Source organism: Zeus faber (genome assembly GCF_960531495.2).
Source record: "Zeus faber genome assembly, chromosome: 4".
Lineage (NCBI taxonomy): Eukaryota > Metazoa > Chordata > Actinopteri > Zeiformes > Zeidae > Zeus > Zeus faber.
The window spans coordinates 18,335,599-18,358,127 of NC_137191.1; the positions used below are offsets into that span (position 1 = coordinate 18,335,599).

A 22,529-nucleotide genomic window follows, 5' to 3' on the forward strand; every position below is an offset into this window, starting at 1 on the left:
TATCATGATAATGGATGCGACTTATTGACGGAAGCCTCTTTTTTGCAGGATATGACCCGGGAGCAGATTGGTGCAGAGAAGGTGGCTCTGCAGAAAGCTCTCCTGTACTACGAGAGCATACACGGCAGACCGGTAAGTCACCCTGTCCTTATCCCCACTGATTAGACACAAAACTATTTCTGTCTGTCAGTAATGTCCAGGGTAGACGCAACAAACACAGCTATGTTGCCTTGGACTGGATGGTGACCTCGAAAGCAAGTGGAGAGTAAATAATGTCCTGTATACTCTGGAAGCATGCCCGGTGTGTGTGTGTGTGTGTGTATTTGCCAAATATTGAAATACTTAAAGCAGTGTTTTTTCTTCCAAACATTATTAATTATTAATTATTTTATCCATTATACTTCCACAGTGAAATGCATGTCATTTCTATACAGTAAGGTAAAAGTGTGACTTGACCTGACTTGACATGACATGTAAACATGAAACCGACACGCTTCAATCGATGCCAGACCCAACCTAATTGGACTGATTACGCTAATCTAATCCCTCTCGGTGTTGCAATTAATCACAGACACAGCTAACCTGGTTAACTTGCCATCCCTATCTGTTGCTGTGCCGCGTGCTTAGGAGGTTGACAGCCAATGGAGCCTCCAAAATTGGGCTGAGGAGCTAAACTAATCATTTTGGTCGGTTCCTCGTCATTCCATTTCGTTTCCATTGAGGCTGCAGTGTGCCTCTCTGATGCAAGCTGCATTTAAGAGAGGCAGAGAAGGGGTTTTAGGTGCGTCAAAGAAACAACGGCCTGCCCAGCCGGGAAGGATATCCAACAGCATCCTCAGGAGCGAAACGAAAGGAATCAAGATGGGGAAAAAAAATCATTTAACAAACACTAACAAGATTCCTTTGTTTGATTCCTTCCCCAGGTCACCAAGAACGAGCGGCAGATCATGAAGCCGCTGTACGATCGCTATCGCCTGGTCAAGCAGATCCTATGCCGAGCCTCCACTATTCCTGTCATTGTAAGTGTTCTGTTCCCTTCCTCTCCACGTCCGCTTCTCTTCTCCTTCCATCTCCTTGACGAGCTTGGGGTGTCACATTGTTAGCACTGACCGCCTGCGAGAGCTAGCATCCAGCACTAAAGATAGTTCATCCCGGCCTGTGCTCCTGCTAGCTCTGGCGATGGCGGAGAGGGACGGCCGCAGTCGTGCCACAAACGTGTTGTTCAGCCTTCAAGGCAAATGCTAAGTCCGGCTTAGAAGGAGTTCCGAGGTGGTGGCCTCAGTCTGCAGCATCTCCGCTCCTCACCAGTCAACCACAGGGTTAAATGCTGCTTTCTGTAAAGATATGACAACGTTTTATTAATCCCAGAGGGGAAAATTTGAAATAATAACAATACAATTTTACATAGCGCAAGACGACAATATAAAATACTAAATACGATTGAAATAGACTGACCAACACATACATTCAATAGAAAGCATCCCATACTTTGGATTTTTGGGTTCCAGAGTGGGTACAAAAACTCAGAGCCACAGACTTTTTTTTCTATGACCTTCCATTTAAACATGAACTCATATAAAGGAGCAAATGGTGGGGACTCGTCGCCCAATGTTCCAGAAGCAACGGGAGGAACTGAGCTGAATATAAAGGTCTATACATTTGACATTTGCCTTGTTATGTCTTACATTTTTCTATATTATCAAAGTCGTTTGCAACCATTTTGCTTACGTAAACTACAATCTGCATTATGGGCCTTCTCTGCCCATTATATAATTCCTTACTTCTAATCCCCATTTTATAAATTGAGATCACTGGCTTATATTTATTGAAGGAGTTTATGTGCTACGGTATTTAGCAGTAATCCCCTGAGGTTCCAATACACCGCCATGTGCAGGCGGGAGATTTTTTTGTTTGTTTGGGGCAAAAAAGAGAATTTTCTCTGCTGTCTTGTTCACGATAATCCCTGCAGGATCCAACACCAAAGCACACGATTTTTCCACGATGTTTACGTTCAGCTCAGATACGAGCAAGAGCGCTCAGCGTTTTTTCTTCATCCAGAGTGAGTTTCCAAAAGGTAACGCCTCCCTCTTAACCCACTGCCACAGGGGTCTCCCTCCAGCAAGCGCAGGGGCCCACTCCTGCAGCCCATTATCGAGGGCGTGCCGGCGCTCTTCTTCGATGACATCAAGGTGAAGATCTGCTGCCGCTTGAATAATCAGACCATCACCGAACCCAAACCCGACTCACAATCAATCATTCTCCACCATAACAGAACCTGATTTGCTGCCTGTTGATTGAGCGGCTGCCTGTTGCCAGTCATTCGTGTGTGGTGGAATTTCAAATCGGTAGCTGTTTTTGTTGTTTTTTTGTTTTTTTGTTGTTTTTTTTTGCCCTTTTGAGTTGTTACGCAACTTGGGTCGACTCGTATGACGGTTTTGAGTTCAAATGAATGCGGCGCGCGTGGTGTTTTTGCGTGTGCGCTCACCCCAGCAACTAATGAAATGTACCCTAGCGAGCCCTGATCTGAATGACCTGATCCCTAGCAGGCATATTGATGCTACAGCATTTGTGTTTATATTTATACGTTTGTTCATGTTTCATTTGTTCTGAATATAATTAAATTGGCTATATTTGAACTAATCCCCCGGGTAAATCTTGACTGATCCTATGCAGTCCTAGGTTTAAAAAAAAAAGTTTCCCATTTGACGTCAGTGTTTCTAGAATGTCGTATGTTGTGATACACTTTGCGTGTGTTGTGATTTTTATCAGCTTATTTTTCAGTGAAACGCATTTGTCTACTCGTCGACCGCCCTTCATGTGCAGTACTGTACCACCTCTAACTACTAATCACAGAGAGGAGCGAAATGCATTTTGGGCCCATTGTTTTTACACTGGAAATGGCTTTGTTTTTTTCTGACCATGTGACTAACACTCCTGCACCGCGGAGTTTGACCGCAGAGAGACAACGCAGTTCCACTCTGCGCGACGTTTCCTCCTCCACATTCTGATTTCTGTCACGTTGTGGTTGCTCCCCAGGAGGAGGAGGACGGCTCCGAGGACGACGGAGAGTCCAAGCCCCAGTTGAGCGCCACCGACAGCCCCAACCTCAGCATGTTGGGCTTCCTGGAGCAGCTGGAGGACGAGGTGGACGGCTTCATCTCGCCCGTGGATGAGCTGTCGCCCTCCAAGAACACTAGCGACATGAGGCTGTCCAACCTGCACTCTGCCACCATGTGCGTAGGAGGAAGACACGCCCCGGTTACAACATACATCTGCAGGGAGTGTTTTGGGCGTTCGGTGCTAAGGCTGTCCCCTCGGTCCCTCTCCTTCACAGGGAGGAACTGGTGGAGCAACTCCAAGAGACCCGGGAGGAGAAGAAGAGAATCCGCAAGAATCTCAGGGAGTTTGAAGACCAGTTCTTAAGACAAAACGGAAGGTAAAGAAGAATTCTTGGATTACTTGCTTAGATTTGATGGTATGAAAAAGAACTTATTTGTGTATCACCCTTCGCACACTGCATTCAACTGAAAGTGCTTCACATTAAAAGAAGGCAATAGAAAAGTAACAATAAAAGCAAACATTTACAAAGTGGAAGAATAAAAGAATGAAGCGAACCAAAAAAAAAAAAAAGAGAAATAGGGTAAGAATGAGCTAAGAAAACACACAATTGCCAAATACACATCGAGCGCCCTTGATTTGATGACGCATTGGTTTGACTTTTGATGATTTGATCAGACTTAGTCTCTGGGACCCCAACCTGAGATGATCCGTATTGTTGGAAGAGATTTAGTCCAAACATCCCGACCTGTCTATGCTTTAGTTATGCGAAGAAAAAAAAACCAAAACGGCGAAACCGTCATTACTTCACCTTCCCCGACGGTGAAGTCGAACTATAAATCAATTCTTAGCCGCGGACCCTTTCACCTCGTTTGGTTTCTAACGGCCGCCGTTTGCTCCCAACCTCCTTCAACCAACAGAAACATGCAGAAGGAGGACCGCTCCCCGCTGGCAGTGGAGTACAACGAATACAAGCACGTCAAAGCCAAACTGCGGCTCCTGGAGGTGCTCATCAGCAAGCGAGAGGCCACCAAGTTCATCTGAGGAGATAACGCGGCGCTCGCTTCCCCCACAGATAGATCCACTCGTTTTTACCAGACACACGAAAAGCTCCCGGTCCTGGTCGTCGGGGTTGTGTGAACTGTGTTGGTTTTTTTTTGTTTTTTTTTTTCCTTTTCTTCTTCTTCTTCTTCTTCTTCTTCCGTTCTCCCGAGTCCCAAACTGGATTCAAAGCCACGTGAAGGTGCTGCCCGCAGAGGCTCCCCCCGATTTCCCGGCTTTCCACAGGAGGAAATGTTTCGCGGCCCGAGACAGAAGAATGTTGGGCGGATAAAACCGCTTTCGGCAACAGTGTGACTAATTTATTACCGTCCCTTCAGATGTTTTATAGGGTTGGGAGAGTCCCTTGTATTTGTTGGACAAAAGTTTATTTTCCATATGCTTTGGAAGTCTTAAACAAGAAAAAGATCTGAAGGTAAAATACTTTTGAAAAATGATTTTCTATTTTTGAACGATTTTAGAAAATCAAGAAATGACGTGTTTTTGTTTATTTTTGTAAGGAAAAGAGAATGAATGACCCACCGATCAGTTTTACGGTATTCAGTAAAATGAAATGGTTCTGTACGTTTGATTGATTGCTCTTTTTTTTTTTTTTTTTTTTTCCTCCCCCAAGCGCGAGTGTTTGAAATATTGTTGATAAAATAGTAAACACATGGATAGTAACTGCTGAGTTCCTTCGCTAGAACTTAAAACAGACTAATATTTACTTGGAATATTCAGTCACTAAAAAGATCCTTTTTGAATGGTTTTCTATCGTACGTTAACATGATCCAAAGACGATGACTCAGAGTTCAGATTGCACATTAGAATAGCACAGAAGATCATTATATTTAATAATATAGCTTCTTTTCTTTGATCAACGGTAACTACGGTTATCCATCTGCTTGTATATTTTTCCATTTGTGGGCTATTCCCTATTGACTTCATGTAAAATAAGCTATTTTGTGTTTTAAAATCACTGATGTTCTTTGCTCACACTGAGTAACGTTAGCACAGCATTAGAGACGCTCCGCGCTTTTTTTTTTTTTTCCAGTGGAATTGATCTTGCCGTGGATAAAAAATAAGATGGTTGAACCCTGTACGGAATCCACACGACTCGCTGCTTTCTTTCCAAGTCGTCTCTCGGGCTCGTTCGCTCTTTTGTAAATATGGATATCGATCTGTGTTTACATTTCTGTGAGCAAACACATCTTCCTTTATTTCTCCAAAATGGATAATTAACAGTGTGAATTTCGTTTTTATTGAATGTAAACACTGGCAGACATGATGCATTTGGGTGTGTACATTTTAGTACATAAAATTGTATTTGTATTTTGTATATAATATAAAAGCCAACTTATTTTTACTGTATTCTATGGTTTCTGTTTCATTGATTCATCTTTAAGTGATCAGGCAACACTATATTGGTTAATAACATTATTATAAATGTTTAAAGGTGGAAAAATGAATTTAGGACAGTGTTAGAATAACATGAGGTGAAATAAAGATTTATTTGTTCAGGGTTAAACAGGTGAACAAAGATGTCATCCATCCATCCATTTAAAAAGTAAAAAAAAAAAGTAAAATATTTATATTCCGGAAACAATACAGTTACAGCAACTGCTAAGCCCTTACGTGCACATAATGACAAACATCGTCCACGGCCAACGTCCACTACATGTTGAAACGACCGCTTTTGTTCTCGATCTCAAAAATAAGTACTGGAAAAATGTCTTCTTAGGTAAAGAGATTCAACCATCGATATTTGCTGCGCGTATTGCAATGAGAGCTTTAGCAAACACAAATCAAGGGAGGCTTTCTTTCACAGGGGAAACCTGAGGCCGTGGTGCTGTCGGCAACAATAACGCAGGGGGGAAAAGTAAATAACGGGTTGCCAGGTTGGGCCAGGAGCCAAGGAGTGGCCAACCGTTGCGTTGGACTGAGATACTTGAGATACTGCGTGCATGTGCTTATCAAAGAGGGGGTATGAATTTAAACATATAGCATGGAAAAACACGAGAACCATGTGAGAAAAGAGAAGTATGTATGTATGTATGTATGTATGTATGTGTATATATATATATATATATATCAGGCTATAAAGCAGATATAGAGGGCAACACCACAACATCACTTTCATTATTGCTGAATGAAAGTCACAATGTGACTAGCTCCTCGTGGCTGAAGCAGGCCTTCGTTTGCCTCTGGAGTAATTTATGGCTCATTAAAATAAACGGAAAATTTTCTCTGAAAGATACAAAATATATATATTTACATACGTGTCAAACCAATTTCACCCCCACACACGGCCTGTTTAAACATTATGAACCAGGAGAAGGTGGAAGTTTGACTGCAGGGCTACATTATGGAAGTCTAATATGAAGTCATTGAACATAATTACAAAAACTATAATAACTATAATAGTTAATTGCACCGGTGTTAGATGTCCAGTTAAGATAACCTCACAGACTGAGATGATTAAATCACAATTGAAATCAGAATTTGGGGATATTTTGTATCGTTTCATACCTCGAGTAAGCAACCGTTGCTTTCTTTCACTCAACAACATGCACACCAACAACACCAGGATAAATATTTGCCTCTTACTCTCTAATGTAAGTTATGTTGACATCAGGATTTTAAAGACTCAAATTGAAGACTCAGAATGTACTCAAATTTCCACTCACATACACAGAGGTTTACACATACATATATATATATATATATATATATATATATATATATATATATATATATATTTTTTTTTTATTATTTAAGTTCCGTTCTCAATATATTAGCTGAAAGTAAAAAATAGCAGATATGGTTATAAACCACTGGACCACCAAGAAATCAGAGAGATTGCAGCATTTGGAAATAAAGAAAATACAAACTTTCAAAATCAATAATAATAATAACTTGCATCAGAAAAACAACAAAACAAAAAAGCTGTGGGCTAATGTACTAGCTTCTCTGCCGATGCCCCCTTCATGCTCTCCAGGTCTCAACCACCTTGCAACCAGAAACAGCGCGGAGGGGAACGGGAAAAAAAGGTGTGTTTCTCCGTCGCGAGCAGACGCGTCTTCTCTTCCTGATAAAGTGCGTTGGCGGCCCTGGTGCTGCTACACCAGGCTGAAGCCCTCGTACTGCTCCACGGCCTGCGTGAGGCGGAGCCGCAGCGTGTCTTTGGCGTGGTACCTGGGCAGGTCCAGCAGGTTGTAGCAGGTGTGGGCCACCGGCAGGTAGTGCTCCTGCGCCGTGGTCGACTGGATGATGATGCGCAGGCTCTCCATGCCATGGATTGGAATGCGGTCGCTGCCCGTCAGGAACACTGAGGAGGAGGAGGAGGAGGCACGAAGGTCAGTGTGGTGGGTGTAGACCGTCGTATTTAAGTGAAAAAAATTGTCTTGATAAACCTTCCATATTTCGCAATTAGTTGTTCATTTTCCCCTTTTTTATGCTATTATGACGATACCAGTACCGATACCAGTACCTTAAAATGATACCGATACCAACAGAGTACTTTATTCAATACCTTTTTTTTCCTACTTTAACCGTCGTCCATCATGCAAATGGCAGAATTCAGTCGCGTGAACTTCCCACGCCCGAATGATTTTTACACTAACACATTCAAAGCGTCGAAATGATTGAAATATTTATTAAATAACTGTACACAACCGAAGTATTCGGGGTCTAATTTTAAACAAACAGCAGGAGGAAGGGCTACAGCGAGGAAAACCTCTCACGGTTCATGCGGGACGCCCGACTGTTGTTTTAAGACGGACTTGAACAATTGCGAAGCGATCGTTTAACAGACTGTTGTTGTAGCTGCTGCTGCTGCTGCTGCTGCTGCTGCGTCGCATTAAATCCAAACGGCCGCGGTGACCGGCTGCGGTCCAGTTGACTGGAGAAGTATCGATACTACTCGGTATTGGCTTATTTCAATCGACACCTCAAAAAGGCATCGAGTACCAACACCCGGCGCTGACAGCGATGCACCCACCTCCGCCACCACAAACTTCTCGTAGGTGAAAATGTACTTTTTTTCCGAATAAACAGATGCGGCCTCGGATTTTCTGAAAATGGAAGGTTGAGCTTTTCAGGTTCGAGGTTTTAAAAAAACGGGAGGAAAAAAGCGGTTTCAGTCGCGGTCGGTTTGGTTTACAAACCGGATTCCAGTCGCGCGGATGAATAAATAACATGCATCTCTATAAGTGATCTTATTTCAATTCCACCTTTTAAACACTGTATATTCAAATGTATATTTAACCTTATGTGGCCGCACCGTTAAGCAGCACGACACCATGGTACCAACAAAAATGTGAAAATAAGATCAACCATGACAACGGCGGAATCAGTAATCACGCTAAAACCAGTCCGCATTCACCGAGGAAACGTCGCCTGAAATCAACCCCTTGACCTCCCTCCCTTTTCAAAATGGCAGCAGGTCCGGCTGAAAGCGCCTTCACACACTCGAGTGCTTTCTTCGAGGGGGGAAACGGCGAGCGCCGAGAGCCCATCTCGGGTGAAGCGCCGCGGCAGGAAACACTTACGTAAGAACTGCTTCTTTTTCTCCAGAGGAAACTCATGAAAGACCTCCCAGAACATCCTGACGGTGGGGTGAGTGGCTGAATATTCCCCTTTGTAAATGGCATTCTGAAAGGCCAGCAAAAACAGAAGAGAAAAGTGGTTTTATTATTATTATTATTATTATTTTTAAATAGCTCAACGGAGACCTCTCCAAAATAGCAAAACTCATTCACAACACTAAGCTGTTGAAATGAGTGACCCGGGCATTAAAATATCTTTCATTTAACATTTAAAAATATAAATAATTATTTATGTTCAAAGTTTGTTTTGTTTACGGCCGCTGAATTTGTGACAATTATCAGGATTGTAAACTCAGGTTTTTCAGTTTTTCATTATTGAAACGCATGTAAACAATCTAAACCCATTATGATCTTAACCTGAATATTGAGCTTAATCTGGGTGTTTAGGGCATGTAAACGCATTGTTTCCTTTGCTTTTCATATTTCCCCCCGTTACTGAAAACAGCCGTTCTATGGCTTCAAGCCGTTGGCCGTTAGCGCACTGACCTTCTCCATCTCCTCCCAGTTGTAGTTGTTGTTGCCCACCACCATGGCCATCAGCTCCGAGGGCTGGAACAGCGACAGGATCTTCCCGCCGCAGACCTTCAGGAAGCCGCCGGAGAAGGCCGTGTACAGCTCGCTGACCGAGTCCGTGAAGACGTAGCGCAGATAGGCCTCCACAAACTCCTCCCTGAGGCGCGCACACGCCACACACACACACACACACACACACACACACACACACACACACACACACACACACACACACACACACACATACACACACACACACGCACACACAGCAGAGAGTTAAGCTGCTTTCACACATGTACTGAAAAACCTGAAATGTATTCACCCAGCCAGCACCCTAGTAGAAAATCCGGGAAATGTCCGATTGAGTGGTATGTGTGAACGGACCAGGTAATTGTCCGGATCATTTCACAGCGAGGGAGTGGGCGCGTCGCGTGCTGACGACGTCTCTCTCATACGCCGGTCATTTATCTTTGTGCGGATCTCCGTGCGCGGAGATCCATTCTCTCGTTTATATTGCCGATACGTATCAACGCAAAGAAAGCACAACTGCTGATAAGTCGGTAGCCTCGTCCGCTATCTTGGCTTTGCTGAAACTCCGCAGCGTCATTGCGTCATGTCCTGCCTCCTGCCCGCTCCTGCCCAGGCTCCGCCCCTCGCCTCAACCAAACGGATTATTTCCAGGTTGTGTGAAAGCGTCTCACACAGACAATCCAATCTCCGTTTTTTCGCTACATGTGTGAAAGGGTAAATCCGGACAATGTCCATAATCAGGTCCGGTCATTGTCCAGAGTGCGTGTGTGAAAGCAGCTTTAGAGGCTTATCTGTCAACAGGAGGCCATCTCTGTTGCAAGAGCTTTGCTCAGCTGCCCCGAAACAAAGAGGCTCGGCTTGAGAGCCAAACCAAACACATACAGGTGCATTATGCTACATACAGTTGGTACTATAAAGGTACTTTGCACAAATGTAATAATAATTTAAAAAAAAGAAAAGAAACAAACATTAAAGCAGCCCAAAGTGTAGTTCCCGCCACTTCCCTACACAAAATGCAAGACTTTTGGACAGTGAAATGTATGACCCGCCAGGGCACACACGGGGTGTCTGCAGGTATCACAGAGTTAAATGTAATACTTTTTAAGGAATGTTTTGACAAATTTTAACACTGATTTTGGACAAAACCTCTCCGATCATTCAATACAGTACTGCAGATAAGTACTAGATATTTGGTACAGAGAGGTTAGGGTGAGGGTAGGTTATGATCTAGATGATTCTATCTACTGTGTCTAGCACAGTTTCCTTTAGGTCAGATCACGAGGTAAAGTTTGTCTTACTTGTTGAGCTGTTTCATTTCCTATTTAAATTGTTTTTATGTATATATTGTGAATATAGTGTTACACTGTATTTCATGTTCCCCGCTGAGCTGCTGCAACGCCTAGATTTCCCTTACGTGGGATCAGTAAACTACTATCTTATCTTACCTTAAATCAGCATTATGTAACTTTTGGTATTTGCGCCCCTCTAGTTTCTGAGTGCAATTGCACCTTTACACCACTGTCGTAAAACTCGATCGGGTGTCCATACAGGGTTTTTAAATTTTTTTTAACCTGAGAAATTTGATACCTAATCGGTCACGTTTCATTAACAGTCTATGTTACAACTACCTAGGATACAGTGCCCCTTGCATGGACCTCGCCGCTTCCCGGAGCCATGGACTGAGTGCTGGCTGCGCCCTCTCCCGCCGTGGGGATGGACTGGGCCCCCTGCTACTGGCACGACTGTCTACCCAGGGCAGCACGCACGGGTAACAAACCCTGTGCACAACTGGCCCGTCTCGCCCGTGTCGTATTTTTATTTTATTTTATTTGAATGAGCCCATTTTATATGGGCATTATTACCAGAGTTAAAAATGTATCGGGTTTTTTTTCCCATTCATTTTACCAGGCAAAAAAAGGTTACTTACCAAACGTCAACAAGCCAAACATCAAGCAAGAAAGAGGTGCCATTCCCCAAGTGTACCAAAATGATTTTAAGGTAAAAAAGTTACATAGGGTTGCTTTAAGGGGCCCCTACTTTGAAAAACTCACTATTTCAGTGCCTGTGCACATACATTTGGGTCTCTGATGGGCCTACCAACACACAAACTGTGACATAAGACAACCCAGTCAGTTTCTTTGTGAGCTGCGTATTTCAGAAGACATGTCGTAAAACATGCCGTTCAGCTTTGTAGCCCTCGTGTACGTCGTTCAAGGGCTTCGGTAGAATTAGAACCGCCCTCCATCTGAGTAACTCCACCCACAGCTGGAGCGCCACTGGACCCACTAGCATCGAAGCTAAGCATGGGAGCGCAAAGATTATAAAAGAACGAGCAACTAATACCATTACAATACAATACAGCAGACGATGGAAATGTAAGTATTTAAAAAATAATTTGGTTCTGTGTTTCTTTCAAAAAAAGGTATGTGGTAGATTGATTGTAGGATGCGGAACGCGATCCGCTGCGGGTTTCTCCAAACAAAACCAATAGGAAATTGTGTTTTTATTGTAGATGTATTTATTTTATTCCATTTTATTTTCCGACGTTAACTGTACATGAAACAAAAAATCCTCGGTACGGTGTCCCGGGTGCAATGTCCCGGTGCAGTGTCGGCAAGGAAAAGCTGAATTATCTTTTAAATGGGGCCTTGTAGATCTTATATGAGTGAAGATTCAGCAACTGGATTGCTTATTTCTTGCCTCAAATTTGTTCAGAAACAGATTTTGGTCGACTGATAAGGTGAAAACAGTGAAAGTTCACAGACTAAATACAACGGAACCAGGAGTAAAGCTCAAACCCCATTGGCTCACAGAACTAGGGGACTGGCAGCTCATGAACATTCAAAGCTGCAAACACACACAAACAGCCCGTTTTGGAACAGGATGGTTTAGAGGCATGTTAGAATGACTCGAATGCATAATCTAAGTGGTCATTTCTGCAAAAATATTCAAAAACATGTCTTGGGGAACTCAGAGACCTACACTGATCAGCCACGACATTTAAACCACCCGCTTAAAATTGTGTAGGTCCCCCTCATGCCGCCAAAACAGCTCTGACCCGTCGAGTTGTGTATTCGTATGTGACAAATTAACCTCTTGAATCTTGAGTCATGGACTCCCCAAGACCTCCTGTGGTATCTGGCACCAAGACGTGAGCAGCAGATCTTTTAAGTCCTGGAAGTTGTGAGGTGGGGCCCCCATGGATCAGGCTTGTTGTTCCAGCACATCCACAAGAGGCTGAATACGGTTAAGATCTGGGGAATTTGGAGGCCAAGTCAACACCTTGAACTCTTTGTCATGTTCCTCAAAACATTCTTGAACATTTTTCGCAGTGTGGCAGGGTGTATTATCTTGCTTAAAGAGGCCACTGCCATCAGGGAACACCGTTGCCATGAAGGCGTGTACTTGGTCTGCAACAATGTTCAGGTAGGTGCTACGTGACAAAGTAACATCCACATGAATGCCAGAATCCAAGGTTTCCCAGCTGAACATCACCCAGAGCATCACACTGCCTCCGCAGGCTTTCCTTCTTCCCATAGTGCATCCTGGTGCCATCTCTTCCCCACGCACCCGACCATCCACATGATGTAAAAGAAAACATGATTCATCAGACCAGGCCACCTTCTTCCATTGCTCCATGGTCCAGCATGGACACTCTGACAGGTCTGCAGCTACGCAGCCCCATACGCAGAGAGCTGTGATGCACTGTGTGTCCTTAACTTTTTCAACAATTTGCGCTACAATAGCTCTACTGTGGGATTTGGACCAGACAGGCTGGAGACTTCGCTCCCCACAAACACCAATGAGCCTTGGGCACCCATGACTCTGTCGCCGGTCAATGAGGAGCCAATCATACAGCCACATCAAAATTAGAGGCGGGATCAGGCTCAGACTAATGCTTCGGTCCCAAAAGCAACAACCACGTTTCTGTCTGAAGACGGGGGCGACTTCCACGCCGTCCAGCTTCACACCGACTCTGACCTCCCACTCACTCTGTTATCAGACCTGAAAAGTGAAGTTTGGGGCGAAGCGAAATGTAACGTCCAAACGTGATGGGGATTTGGCGAGGACCTTGCTGGGTCACCGTGGCTCTGGAGCCATCTGCTCCCTGCCGCCACCCAAACAAATGTCCCAGCCCCGCCGGAATAATATCCTTTATCTGGGATTCCACCACAACAGCGCATGAAGCCATTTTAAAAAATGGGGTCAGAGATTTTATTTTGGGTTAGGATGTTTTGTTTTGTCACCCCCCCCCCCCCTCCCTCCCTCCACAAACAGCAGAATGTCTGCTACATCATCTGAACGTCAAAATCTGAAATAAAAAAAAAAAGTGCCACGGAAAGGAAAGGAGACATTTGATACGGCTGTGAACATTTCCACCGTGTTATCGCTCCTACCAAACGGAGGACTAAAAAGTTGCATTTTCATCTTGACAATGAAAAATTGCAAAAAAAAGGAATATTGTTTCATTCACTGTTACATTCTTTAACCATAGATAGAAATGGCCAAAACAACCCGGATTAAAATGACTTTTTTTGTGCACATAATTGAATTAATTAATATTTAATTAAACATACTGAGAAACAAATGAATTCACATCATCAAAAACACCTGAAACAAATACACCTTAATTAGGGATTTCCAGAATTGTAGGTGATTCAAGAATTAAAGCAAGAAAACTATCATCTGTCTAAATTTGCACACTACGGCAAAAAACATAACTTTTCCCATATAACATATACAGGGTAAATAAATACCCATCTCACCTGTTGGTCTTGTCCACAGCGATGGTCTCTCCTCCGGGGACGAGCTCCTTCACCTCCGTCAGGCCGTAGTTCTCCCTCGTGATCTGACGTCAAGCACAGTGAGCACATAAGCACTAAACCGGCCAAGTTAGAATTAAGGTATGAAATCAAACAACTGCTTCCAGGGTTCATTCTGCCAGTACTGTTCCACATTTTTCACGATTCAGATTCAAAATCGAAAAATCGTTCGAAATGAGCTTTGGATTTCAAACTTCAAAATCACAAGCAGGCTCGCGATACTCCCCCGTAAAAGGTAAGTTGAGTTTCATTTGTAATGACTATTTATTATTATTTTTTTAAATACAACACAGATAATTAATACTATTATATAATTATAGAACCCAGAATCGCAATTGTGGTGCCGCCCCCTTGCGGCCGCCTGCGCAAGCGCCTCATGTCCATTACGCACATTTTAGTATTTTTACAGCTTATTGTGCATAATCTCCGGGTGTGTTGCAATGACATTTCACTGCATATATGTACGAACGTATGTTTATGTATGTGACAAATAAACCTCTTGAATCTTGAATCCTGTATGTTTGTGGGTAATATTGTCCAACATGGTGGCCATATTGGGGTGGTCAAGATCTGCCGGTAAACAAATGCAGCGAGCGCAAGGGGAGTCGACTGCGGCTCGCCCTGCTCCGAACCGACTTCCGTGAAGTTTGGTTCTGAGTTTGCACCTGCCCAGCTGGCACTAGGGCTGTGGGAACAAAATTCTAATAGAATTTGAATAGTACAAAATAAATAACAATAAAGTTCAATATAACTTCATCCAGTTTATTGCACAGTGAATGCACATTAGAGGGAAATATTCCCGGTAACGGTGTCAAATCCACGTCGGCACAGACAAATAAGCGCACCGGCGTGTTTCCCACTCCTCCGGCGTTTGACTGTGTGTACAAGGGAGAGTGCGTCTTTGACCAGGATGTCCAGTAATTCCGCAGGTGTGGTGATGAAAGTGGGAAATAAACCCGACCATCACCGACGGAATGTCCTCTAGCGAGGTTCCCGACCACAGACTCCCAGACTGTGCCAGGCCTCAGGGCATTTGCCACCGGGCTGTGAGAACACGGGCGGGATTTTTTCAGGAGCCATCTGCGATCTACTCCGCAGCAGCAGGAAAGGGAGTAAATTAAATGCATCTAGAGTTTTTATTTGCTTTGTTTGGAGAAAAGATCGCTCCGATTGGAGCTACAGGTAGTCATTTTTACTACCAGCCTTCCCCTCTGGCAAAAATAGCATCAGGTTTTTTTGTGCTTAAGAAGTGTAATAAGTAACTTATTGTTTATTATTATTAAGTCTAGTTTTTCTAAAGCTCTTAACTGTTTAGGTGTGTTGTCGAAATATTCTCAGATTTTTGTTGTTATTTATAGTTTTTAATATTCAAATAAAAGTTACTTATTTAGAAACAAATATTTTTCTTTACAAATCAAGACTCAATCGAAACAATGGCATAGCCGCCAGTGCTGAAAGAAATTATGTTAAAATCAAAAGTCAAATCGAATCGTGGATTTGGAGAAATGTGACACCCCTACTATCTATTACTAATGTCATTGTCATCTCCTATACAGAAAGAGACAGAAACAGAAACAGTCTTTATTTGTCACATAACACACCACACTACAACACATGCTTGCACACACACACACACATGCACATGCTTTGGATGGTGGCCGGTGAAATGGATCCTCTGCGTTTAACCCATCCTGGCTTGTCCTTTCTCCGGGGCCACAGCCAGAAGCAGCGGGCAGCATACGTGGACGCGCCCGGGGACCAGGTGATAAGTGTCCATCGCTGGTCAGACAATGATGGGTGCATGTTTTTGGTGGGGGTCCTTACTGACGTGAGGTGGAGGAAACCCCATGTGAGCACGGGGAGAACATGCAAGCTCCACACAGAAAGGCTCCTATTTGGGAGATAACCCGCCGGAGCAATTAAATTTACATTTCCCTGCATAATCGATGCCATAAAAGCGATTCTGGTAATGTTTTATTATGTTTGAATTTGAATGACAAAACCAGGGGGGAACATCACAGATTCTCAATGATCGTGTTTTTTTGTTGTTTTGTTTCAAGCACTTCAGCACAAAAGGGGCTACATTCAAGGTATTCCAGTAGTTACATTTTTTTCAAGCACCATAAGGAGCTGGTGAGAACCCTGCTTGCAGTTGTTAGAGAGTGGGTTGAGAACCAGCAGAATGTGAATCACACTCACAGCAAAGTTGAGGCAGAAAGCCTCCTCCACATCCTCCCCATCGTAGTCCAGGAGCTGTTGGAGACTCCTTGGGGGAAAGGAAAACCATCTCAACAGCTTCATCGAAATTCCTCCAACACCGCAACATTCAATGTCAATCCTTGACCCAGTGCTCAGCATTTTAGTGCATTTGCGTATCCCTGAACCACCTAGATCCAAGACACTGCCCCCTGAAGTCTTCAGCCCCGTTCATCCCCATAAGCACAAACTGTGAGAAATCTCTCATTCACAGGGAGAAAAAAGTGGCATGTTTCTGCTACATCTACCACCTAAACAAATTAATACAAAATCAAAGAGGAGGTGATTTTAGAGAGATGGATAAAATTGGACAAAATTAGGGAAGTGAGTTAGAAAGTCATTATTTTGAGGCAAACTAGTTGCCAGTTCACTTCAATAGAATATGGACATGGACTTTAGAGATTGTAAACTTAAAGGGGACCTATTATGCAAAACTCACTTTTTCAGTGCTGCACATACAGCATATGTGGGTCTCTGAGGGGCCTACCAACACACAAACTGTGAAATAAGATAACCCATTCGGTTTTTTGTGGGGTCCCCATTTCTGAAAACATGTGCTTCATCAAGCCGTTCAGATTTGCGATCCCTTTCTGCGTCACTTGGTCCCTCAGTAGAATTAGAACCGCCTCCTATCCGCCTAGAATGCTGTTCATCGATTACAGTTCAGCTTTCAACACCATAGTCCCCACCAGACTGGCTGTCAAGCTGAAGGAGCTCGGACTGAATACTCCGCTGTGCGCCTGGATCCTGGACTTCCTCACAGCCCCACCCTAACCCCAGGTGGTTAGGGTGGGGAAGCGCATGTCCAGCTCCCTCACCCTGAACAAAGGATCCTCCCAGAGTTGCGTCCTCAGCCCCCTACTGTACTCCCTGTACACACATGACTGTGTGGCCAGGTCTAGCTCCAACACCATCATCAAATTTTCTGACGACACCGTTGTTGTGGGCCTGATCACTGACTGCGATGAGAAGGCCTACCGCGAGAAGGTGGCTGACCTGTCACTCTGGTGCCAGGACAACAGCCTCCACCTGAACGTCAGCAAAACTAAGGAGCTGATCGTGGACTTTAGGCGAGGATTACAATCGAGGACGCTCACGCCCTTGGTGATTAATGGGACTTCACAGGGTGAGCAGCTTCAAGTACCTGGGAGTCCACATCACAGAGGACTTAACATGGACTTAACAAACAGACACTCTGGTGAGAAAGGCGAGGCAGCGTCTTTACCACCTCAGGCAGCTGAGGAAATTCCGGGTCTCGGTGAGGATCCTCAAGTTCTTCTACTCTGGAGCAGTGGAGAGCATCCTGACAGGCAACATCACTGCCTGGTTTGGGAACTGTACTGCTCAGGACAGGCGGGCCCTGCAGAGGGTGGTGCGTCCAGCTGAACGTACCACTGGAACTACCAGTGGTACCTCCCTGCAGGCTTATACACCAGGAGGTGTAGTAGCAGAGCCCGCAGTATCATGAAGGATCCTCATCACCCCAACAACGGACTGTTCCAGCTGCTGCGGTCAGGCAAGCGCCTCCGCAGTCACACAGCGAGAACAGAGAGACTAGGACCCAAGCCATAAGAACTGTCAATGCTGACCTCACCAGGGGTCCTCACTGAGCAACACACATAGGCTCCACTACCTTCTGTACTGTATGTAGCATACTGTACCACATACTGTGTCACTGTTCTGGGTTGTTCGGTGTTACCGTATTGCTGCGGTGTACTGTTGTATACTGTGCTGTATTATCCCACAAACACTACCTCACTTTATTCACATGCCACTTTAATGCACATATCTGTATATACATAATTGCCTTTCCCATATATATAAGTCTATCCCATATACGTAAACCTATTCCCTTTATGTATTCCATTTTATTTTATTTTATTTTATTATATATATTTTTATTTTATTCTATAAGTATTCAACTTACTGTATTACGTTACGGAATCAGTTAGTTGGTCTAGTAGAAAGAAATTTTTCTAGGACATATTGTGTGTAATCACCAGGTGCGTTGCATTACATTTACTGCATATATGTATGAAAGTATGTATATGTATGTGACGAATAAACCTCTTGAATCTTGAGTCTATCTGAGTAACTCCACCCACGGCTGGAGAAATAAAACAGGAACTGCTCTGTTGGCTCCACAGGCCAGACCAAAAGGGAATTATTACCAACTGTCCGTGACAAAACTGCAGACAAGGGAAATGTAAGTATTTCAAATATATTTGTGCTGTGTGTTTCTTTCTGAAAAAAAAATAATAATAAAAAAAGTGTATGCGGTAGAGTTGTGGAATTTCTCGATTTTGAGATATATCGCGATGCGGACGAGGCTTCATCGATGCAGTAACAGAACATAATTGGGAGATTGGAAATATAATTAGGCCTACACGAAAAAAACAAAAAAAAAACTTCGGACCCTACCATTCATTTTTAATGAACAGACTTTCATTGTGATTAAAGTAACAGCCTTCATAAAATTGAATTATCTCCATTGTGTTCGGGAAGCTCCGGTGACAAGGGAAAGCAGCTGCTGGACCGGCCAATCAGAAGCCACGCTGCAGGACGTGCGGAGTGACGTCGACTGCGCTGTGTTTCGCTCCACCCCCGATGATGTTAGAGAGTTTACGGAAGCGGTGACGAACTTCATTGCTAAGCTAGTGGAAGATGTGGCTCCCATGGTTGCGGTTCAATACTGTGGGTTGACAAATCCATAGATGACGCACTGAACGCGCACAGCGCTGCTTACGTCCGGGTCGCGGATCGTGTCCGGGAACATGGACGATTACAAAGCGGCGTCATACCAACTGAGGCGGGCTGTGAAAGAGGCAAAACATCGGTACAGGGAGAGACTGGAGTCTCAGTTCCAGCTGTCTGACACCGGACACATGTGGCAGGGGTTACAGACAATTACGAACTTCAGAGGCAGAGCTACCACCACGGTGGATGCTGTTGCTTTCTCATTAGCCCCCTGGTTAGCACAACAGAACCGAGTTCTGCTGCCGGAGGTGAGCGCATGGAGACAGGTGAACACCAGGAAAGTAGCTGGTCCGGTTGGCATCCCCGGACATGTTCTGAAGACCTGTGCCGACCTGCTCCCCCAGTGTTCACCATCATATTCAACCTCTCCCTGGCGCAGGCCTTGGTGCCCATGTAGAAAATAGGGAATGCGATACACTGAGATGCATCGAGAATCGTTGACAGCTGAATCGTAATCGAATCGAATCGTGAGGCCAGAAAATAATCACACCTCTAGTATGCGGTAGGTTGCCTGTAGGCTGCGCGGCGTGATCCGCAGCAGAACAAACGAAACAAACTTTCAAATGAGGCCTTGTAGATCTAATACGAGTGAAGATTCAGCAACTGGATTGCTTATTACTCGCCTCAAATAGCTTCAGAAAGAGATTTTGAAAGGGTGATAAGGTGGCGGGCTCAAAGAACTGGGGCCAAGAGTTCTGGGGTGGTTGTGAGGACCAGCAGCATTTTCATTTAAAGTGACACAGAAATGGCTAGAATGCATAATCGGAGCTGTATTTTCAGCGAAAAAATGACATGTGGGACCTCAGAGACCTTTATTAACCTGTTGAAAAGTAGCATAATAGGTCCCCTTTAAATATAGGGGATTCATAATTTAATCCATCTCTGATATATGATTTCTTCACTATTCACTGCTGTCACAGAACACATGTTTATTTTTTAAAGCTCATCTTTTTGGAGGATGTGTTTCTGTTCGGCTGCTCCACATGCGGCTCTCATAGAATTAGTCTAATCTGCCGATCGATGGCTGCAGCCCTTCCCCTCCAGTGATCCACAGAAAATTAGACACTCCGCTAAGTACCAACCCTTCCTGCTGCTGATTGAATAACGAGGCATTTCCCGGTGAAAGTCTTTTAAAAAAAGATTTTGTGTTTTTTTCGACTCCCTTTGGAGATAAAGCTGAAGCGGCAATTATGTAAGCCGGTGACACACTTATTTGGCCTCGATGCCGAAACATGATGTCACCGGCGGTAACTCTGGCCAGGCCATTTCATGTCCATTTTCCCCCACTAGAATTTAGGGCAGATTCTCAGACGCCCTCCAAAAAGGTCGTCTGACTAACAGCGCATTGATTTGACCCGGAGTCCTATTTAAAAACGAAATCCAATCCAATGTGTGTCCCCGAGTCATTACAGGCACTGAACAACACAATAACAATTAGAACGGAAACTAATTATTATTAAACTGGCTTTGAAGTAAAAATTTTTTTAAATAAAACAAATCAGATTTTGCCTCCAAAATATCACCACTCCGTCATCTGATGTTATCCAGCCCTGAGGGATTAATTATTTATTCTCTTTCCCCTCTCGCAGTCGGGGAGCGGAGCCGGTACGGGATTTAGCAACTTGCTTGAGGATTCCGTTTCAGTGCCGGAACCTCGAGCTCCGGCCTCTGGCACCGCTCACGATGCATTACCTGCCCTCGGTGGGGGAGAGCTCGGTGATGTCCTCCAGGACGGGCGGGACATCCAGCAGCTTCTTGTAAAGTGCCAGTGGGAAGTGAAGATCCACCACAGTGGAGTTGTAGATGGCCAGGCCGCAGATGATGCCGATGAGGTGGAACCAGTTGTGCTCCACGAAACACTGGAGAAGCAGAAACACGGCACAAGTGGTTGAAGAACATACTCAGACCTTTCACGTAAGTATAAATACAAATCCCCTGACACAAAATGACTCTCATAAAAGTACTACACTCATATTTCTACTGAAGTAAAAGTATATAAGTAGTTGTTGTCGTACTTAAATGACTTAAAAGTATTAAAAGTACAAGTATGGTCATTTCTGCTACCTAACTTACATATACATTACTTAGTTATATACTAACTTATTTAAAAAAAGTTTTAATAATTTCATATAGACATACATACATAAACACACACATCACACGGGCAGGTTGTGGCCTCCGAGCCTGTAGTTTAAGACCCCTGAATGAATGCATGCAGAATGACCAAAAGAGTTTTTGCTATCAGTTGAAACATTGCAAAATATTTTAAACTGTTTCTCACTCTCACACACACACACACACACACACACACACACATATAAATAGACCCTAATTTAAAAAGTTAACTGTTAGAAATGTAGTGAATAAAAGGTATCTTCTGATATTCGACATATCCAAGAATTGAGTACCAAGCCTGTCACAATTGTAAAATTTAAGCTGACAAGTAATTGCCCAACAAATAATTACAATTAATGAACAAATGATATATTTTGCTCCATTTCATGTCCCTATTATAGCACAAACATAATATGTTTGTGCTGATGGTATATTTATTTATTTTATGTCATTTACATTAGACTAAGTTTTGTAATAATATTCACCTGAGGAAGAAGAGACATTTATTGGCATTGTCTACCCAGTTTTCCTTCATTTCAATGTGCCATATTTGTTGCAAAATTCTCGCACTGTATTGAAATAACCTTGACGTTAGAATGAAAACAAATAATAATGGAATCATTGCATCAGCTCAAATAGTTGTGATCAGATGATTGTGTAATAACTGTGACAGCTCTGAGGCATTTTCAGAATTATGGAATTATCTGGATAAATCACGATAAGCCAACTCACCCTAACACACCAGTCTAATGGTTTGATTATACACACAAATATACATATACCGTATGCTCTCAATATGTGTGTGTATTTCAGACTTTTTTTAGTGCAGAACAAAGTCAATGTGTGGTTTGGATGAAAAGGTCAGTGTTTAAAACGAATGTGGATTTGCTGCGGTGACAAGCGATTAGCTCATTCCTCGACAGGGACACCGTTTGCCTCTCATCCGTGAAGCACCCGAGGTCGTTCATTGTTGTTTCATCGTTTGTTATTTCTTCCTCTGAGCCATCCATCCATGTCCTGAGGTCCAAGGACACGTCCCGCTATGCAGGTAACTGTTTTGTAAACCTTACCTTACACCTTACTTATTATGTTATGAGTAATCCCGAAAAAAAAAAGAAAAAGAAAAAAGAAAACAAAAGTTTCCTGTGGAAAACTATGACCGAGGTCAAACTGAAGGCCATAACAACCAGACCTGCATCGCAAATATATTTTCGGATTTCATGCAGTTTTATTTTACTGACGTATTTACCTTATGTAACGTAAATACACTACGAAACAGATATATAAATTTAATGCATTTACAACTTCATCAATGTCCTTTGTGACAAAAATC

At 43.5% G+C, this 22,529-nt stretch overlaps 2 protein-coding genes across 2 annotated transcripts in view; one reads left to right on the forward strand and one right to left on the reverse strand.

Annotated features, from left to right (window-relative positions):
- fam13a (family with sequence similarity 13 member A) overlaps positions 1–5,466 on the forward strand; it is a gene marked incomplete at its 5' end in the record, with an annotated part of 57,847 nt that extends 52,381 nt beyond the window's left edge. The window contains 6 exons of the mRNA XM_079999461.1: positions 49–132; positions 924–1,019; positions 2,106–2,189; positions 3,037–3,233; positions 3,335–3,436; positions 3,978–5,466. Of these exons, the coding sequence (XP_079855587.1) occupies positions 49–132; positions 924–1,019; positions 2,106–2,189; positions 3,037–3,233; positions 3,335–3,436; positions 3,978–4,101 (687 nt within the window). The 3' untranslated portion in view covers positions 4,102–5,466. The remainder of the gene's footprint in view (positions 1–48; positions 133–923; positions 1,020–2,105; positions 2,190–3,036; positions 3,234–3,334; positions 3,437–3,977) is intronic.
- A 1,415-nt stretch (positions 5,467–6,881) lies between these two features.
- Positions 6,882–22,529, reverse strand: part of herc3 (HECT and RLD domain containing E3 ubiquitin protein ligase 3) — a 32,487-nt gene continuing 16,839 nt past the window's right edge. Inside the window, exons 20-25 of the mRNA XM_079998477.1 lie at positions 20,774–20,940; positions 16,268–16,334; positions 14,012–14,094; positions 9,189–9,372; positions 8,646–8,748; positions 6,882–7,423 (exon numbers count right to left, since the gene is read on the reverse strand). Of these exons, the coding sequence (XP_079854603.1) occupies positions 7,215–7,423; positions 8,646–8,748; positions 9,189–9,372; positions 14,012–14,094; positions 16,268–16,334; positions 20,774–20,940 (813 nt within the window). The 3' untranslated portion in view covers positions 6,882–7,214. The remainder of the gene's footprint in view (positions 7,424–8,645; positions 8,749–9,188; positions 9,373–14,011; positions 14,095–16,267; positions 16,335–20,773; positions 20,941–22,529) is intronic.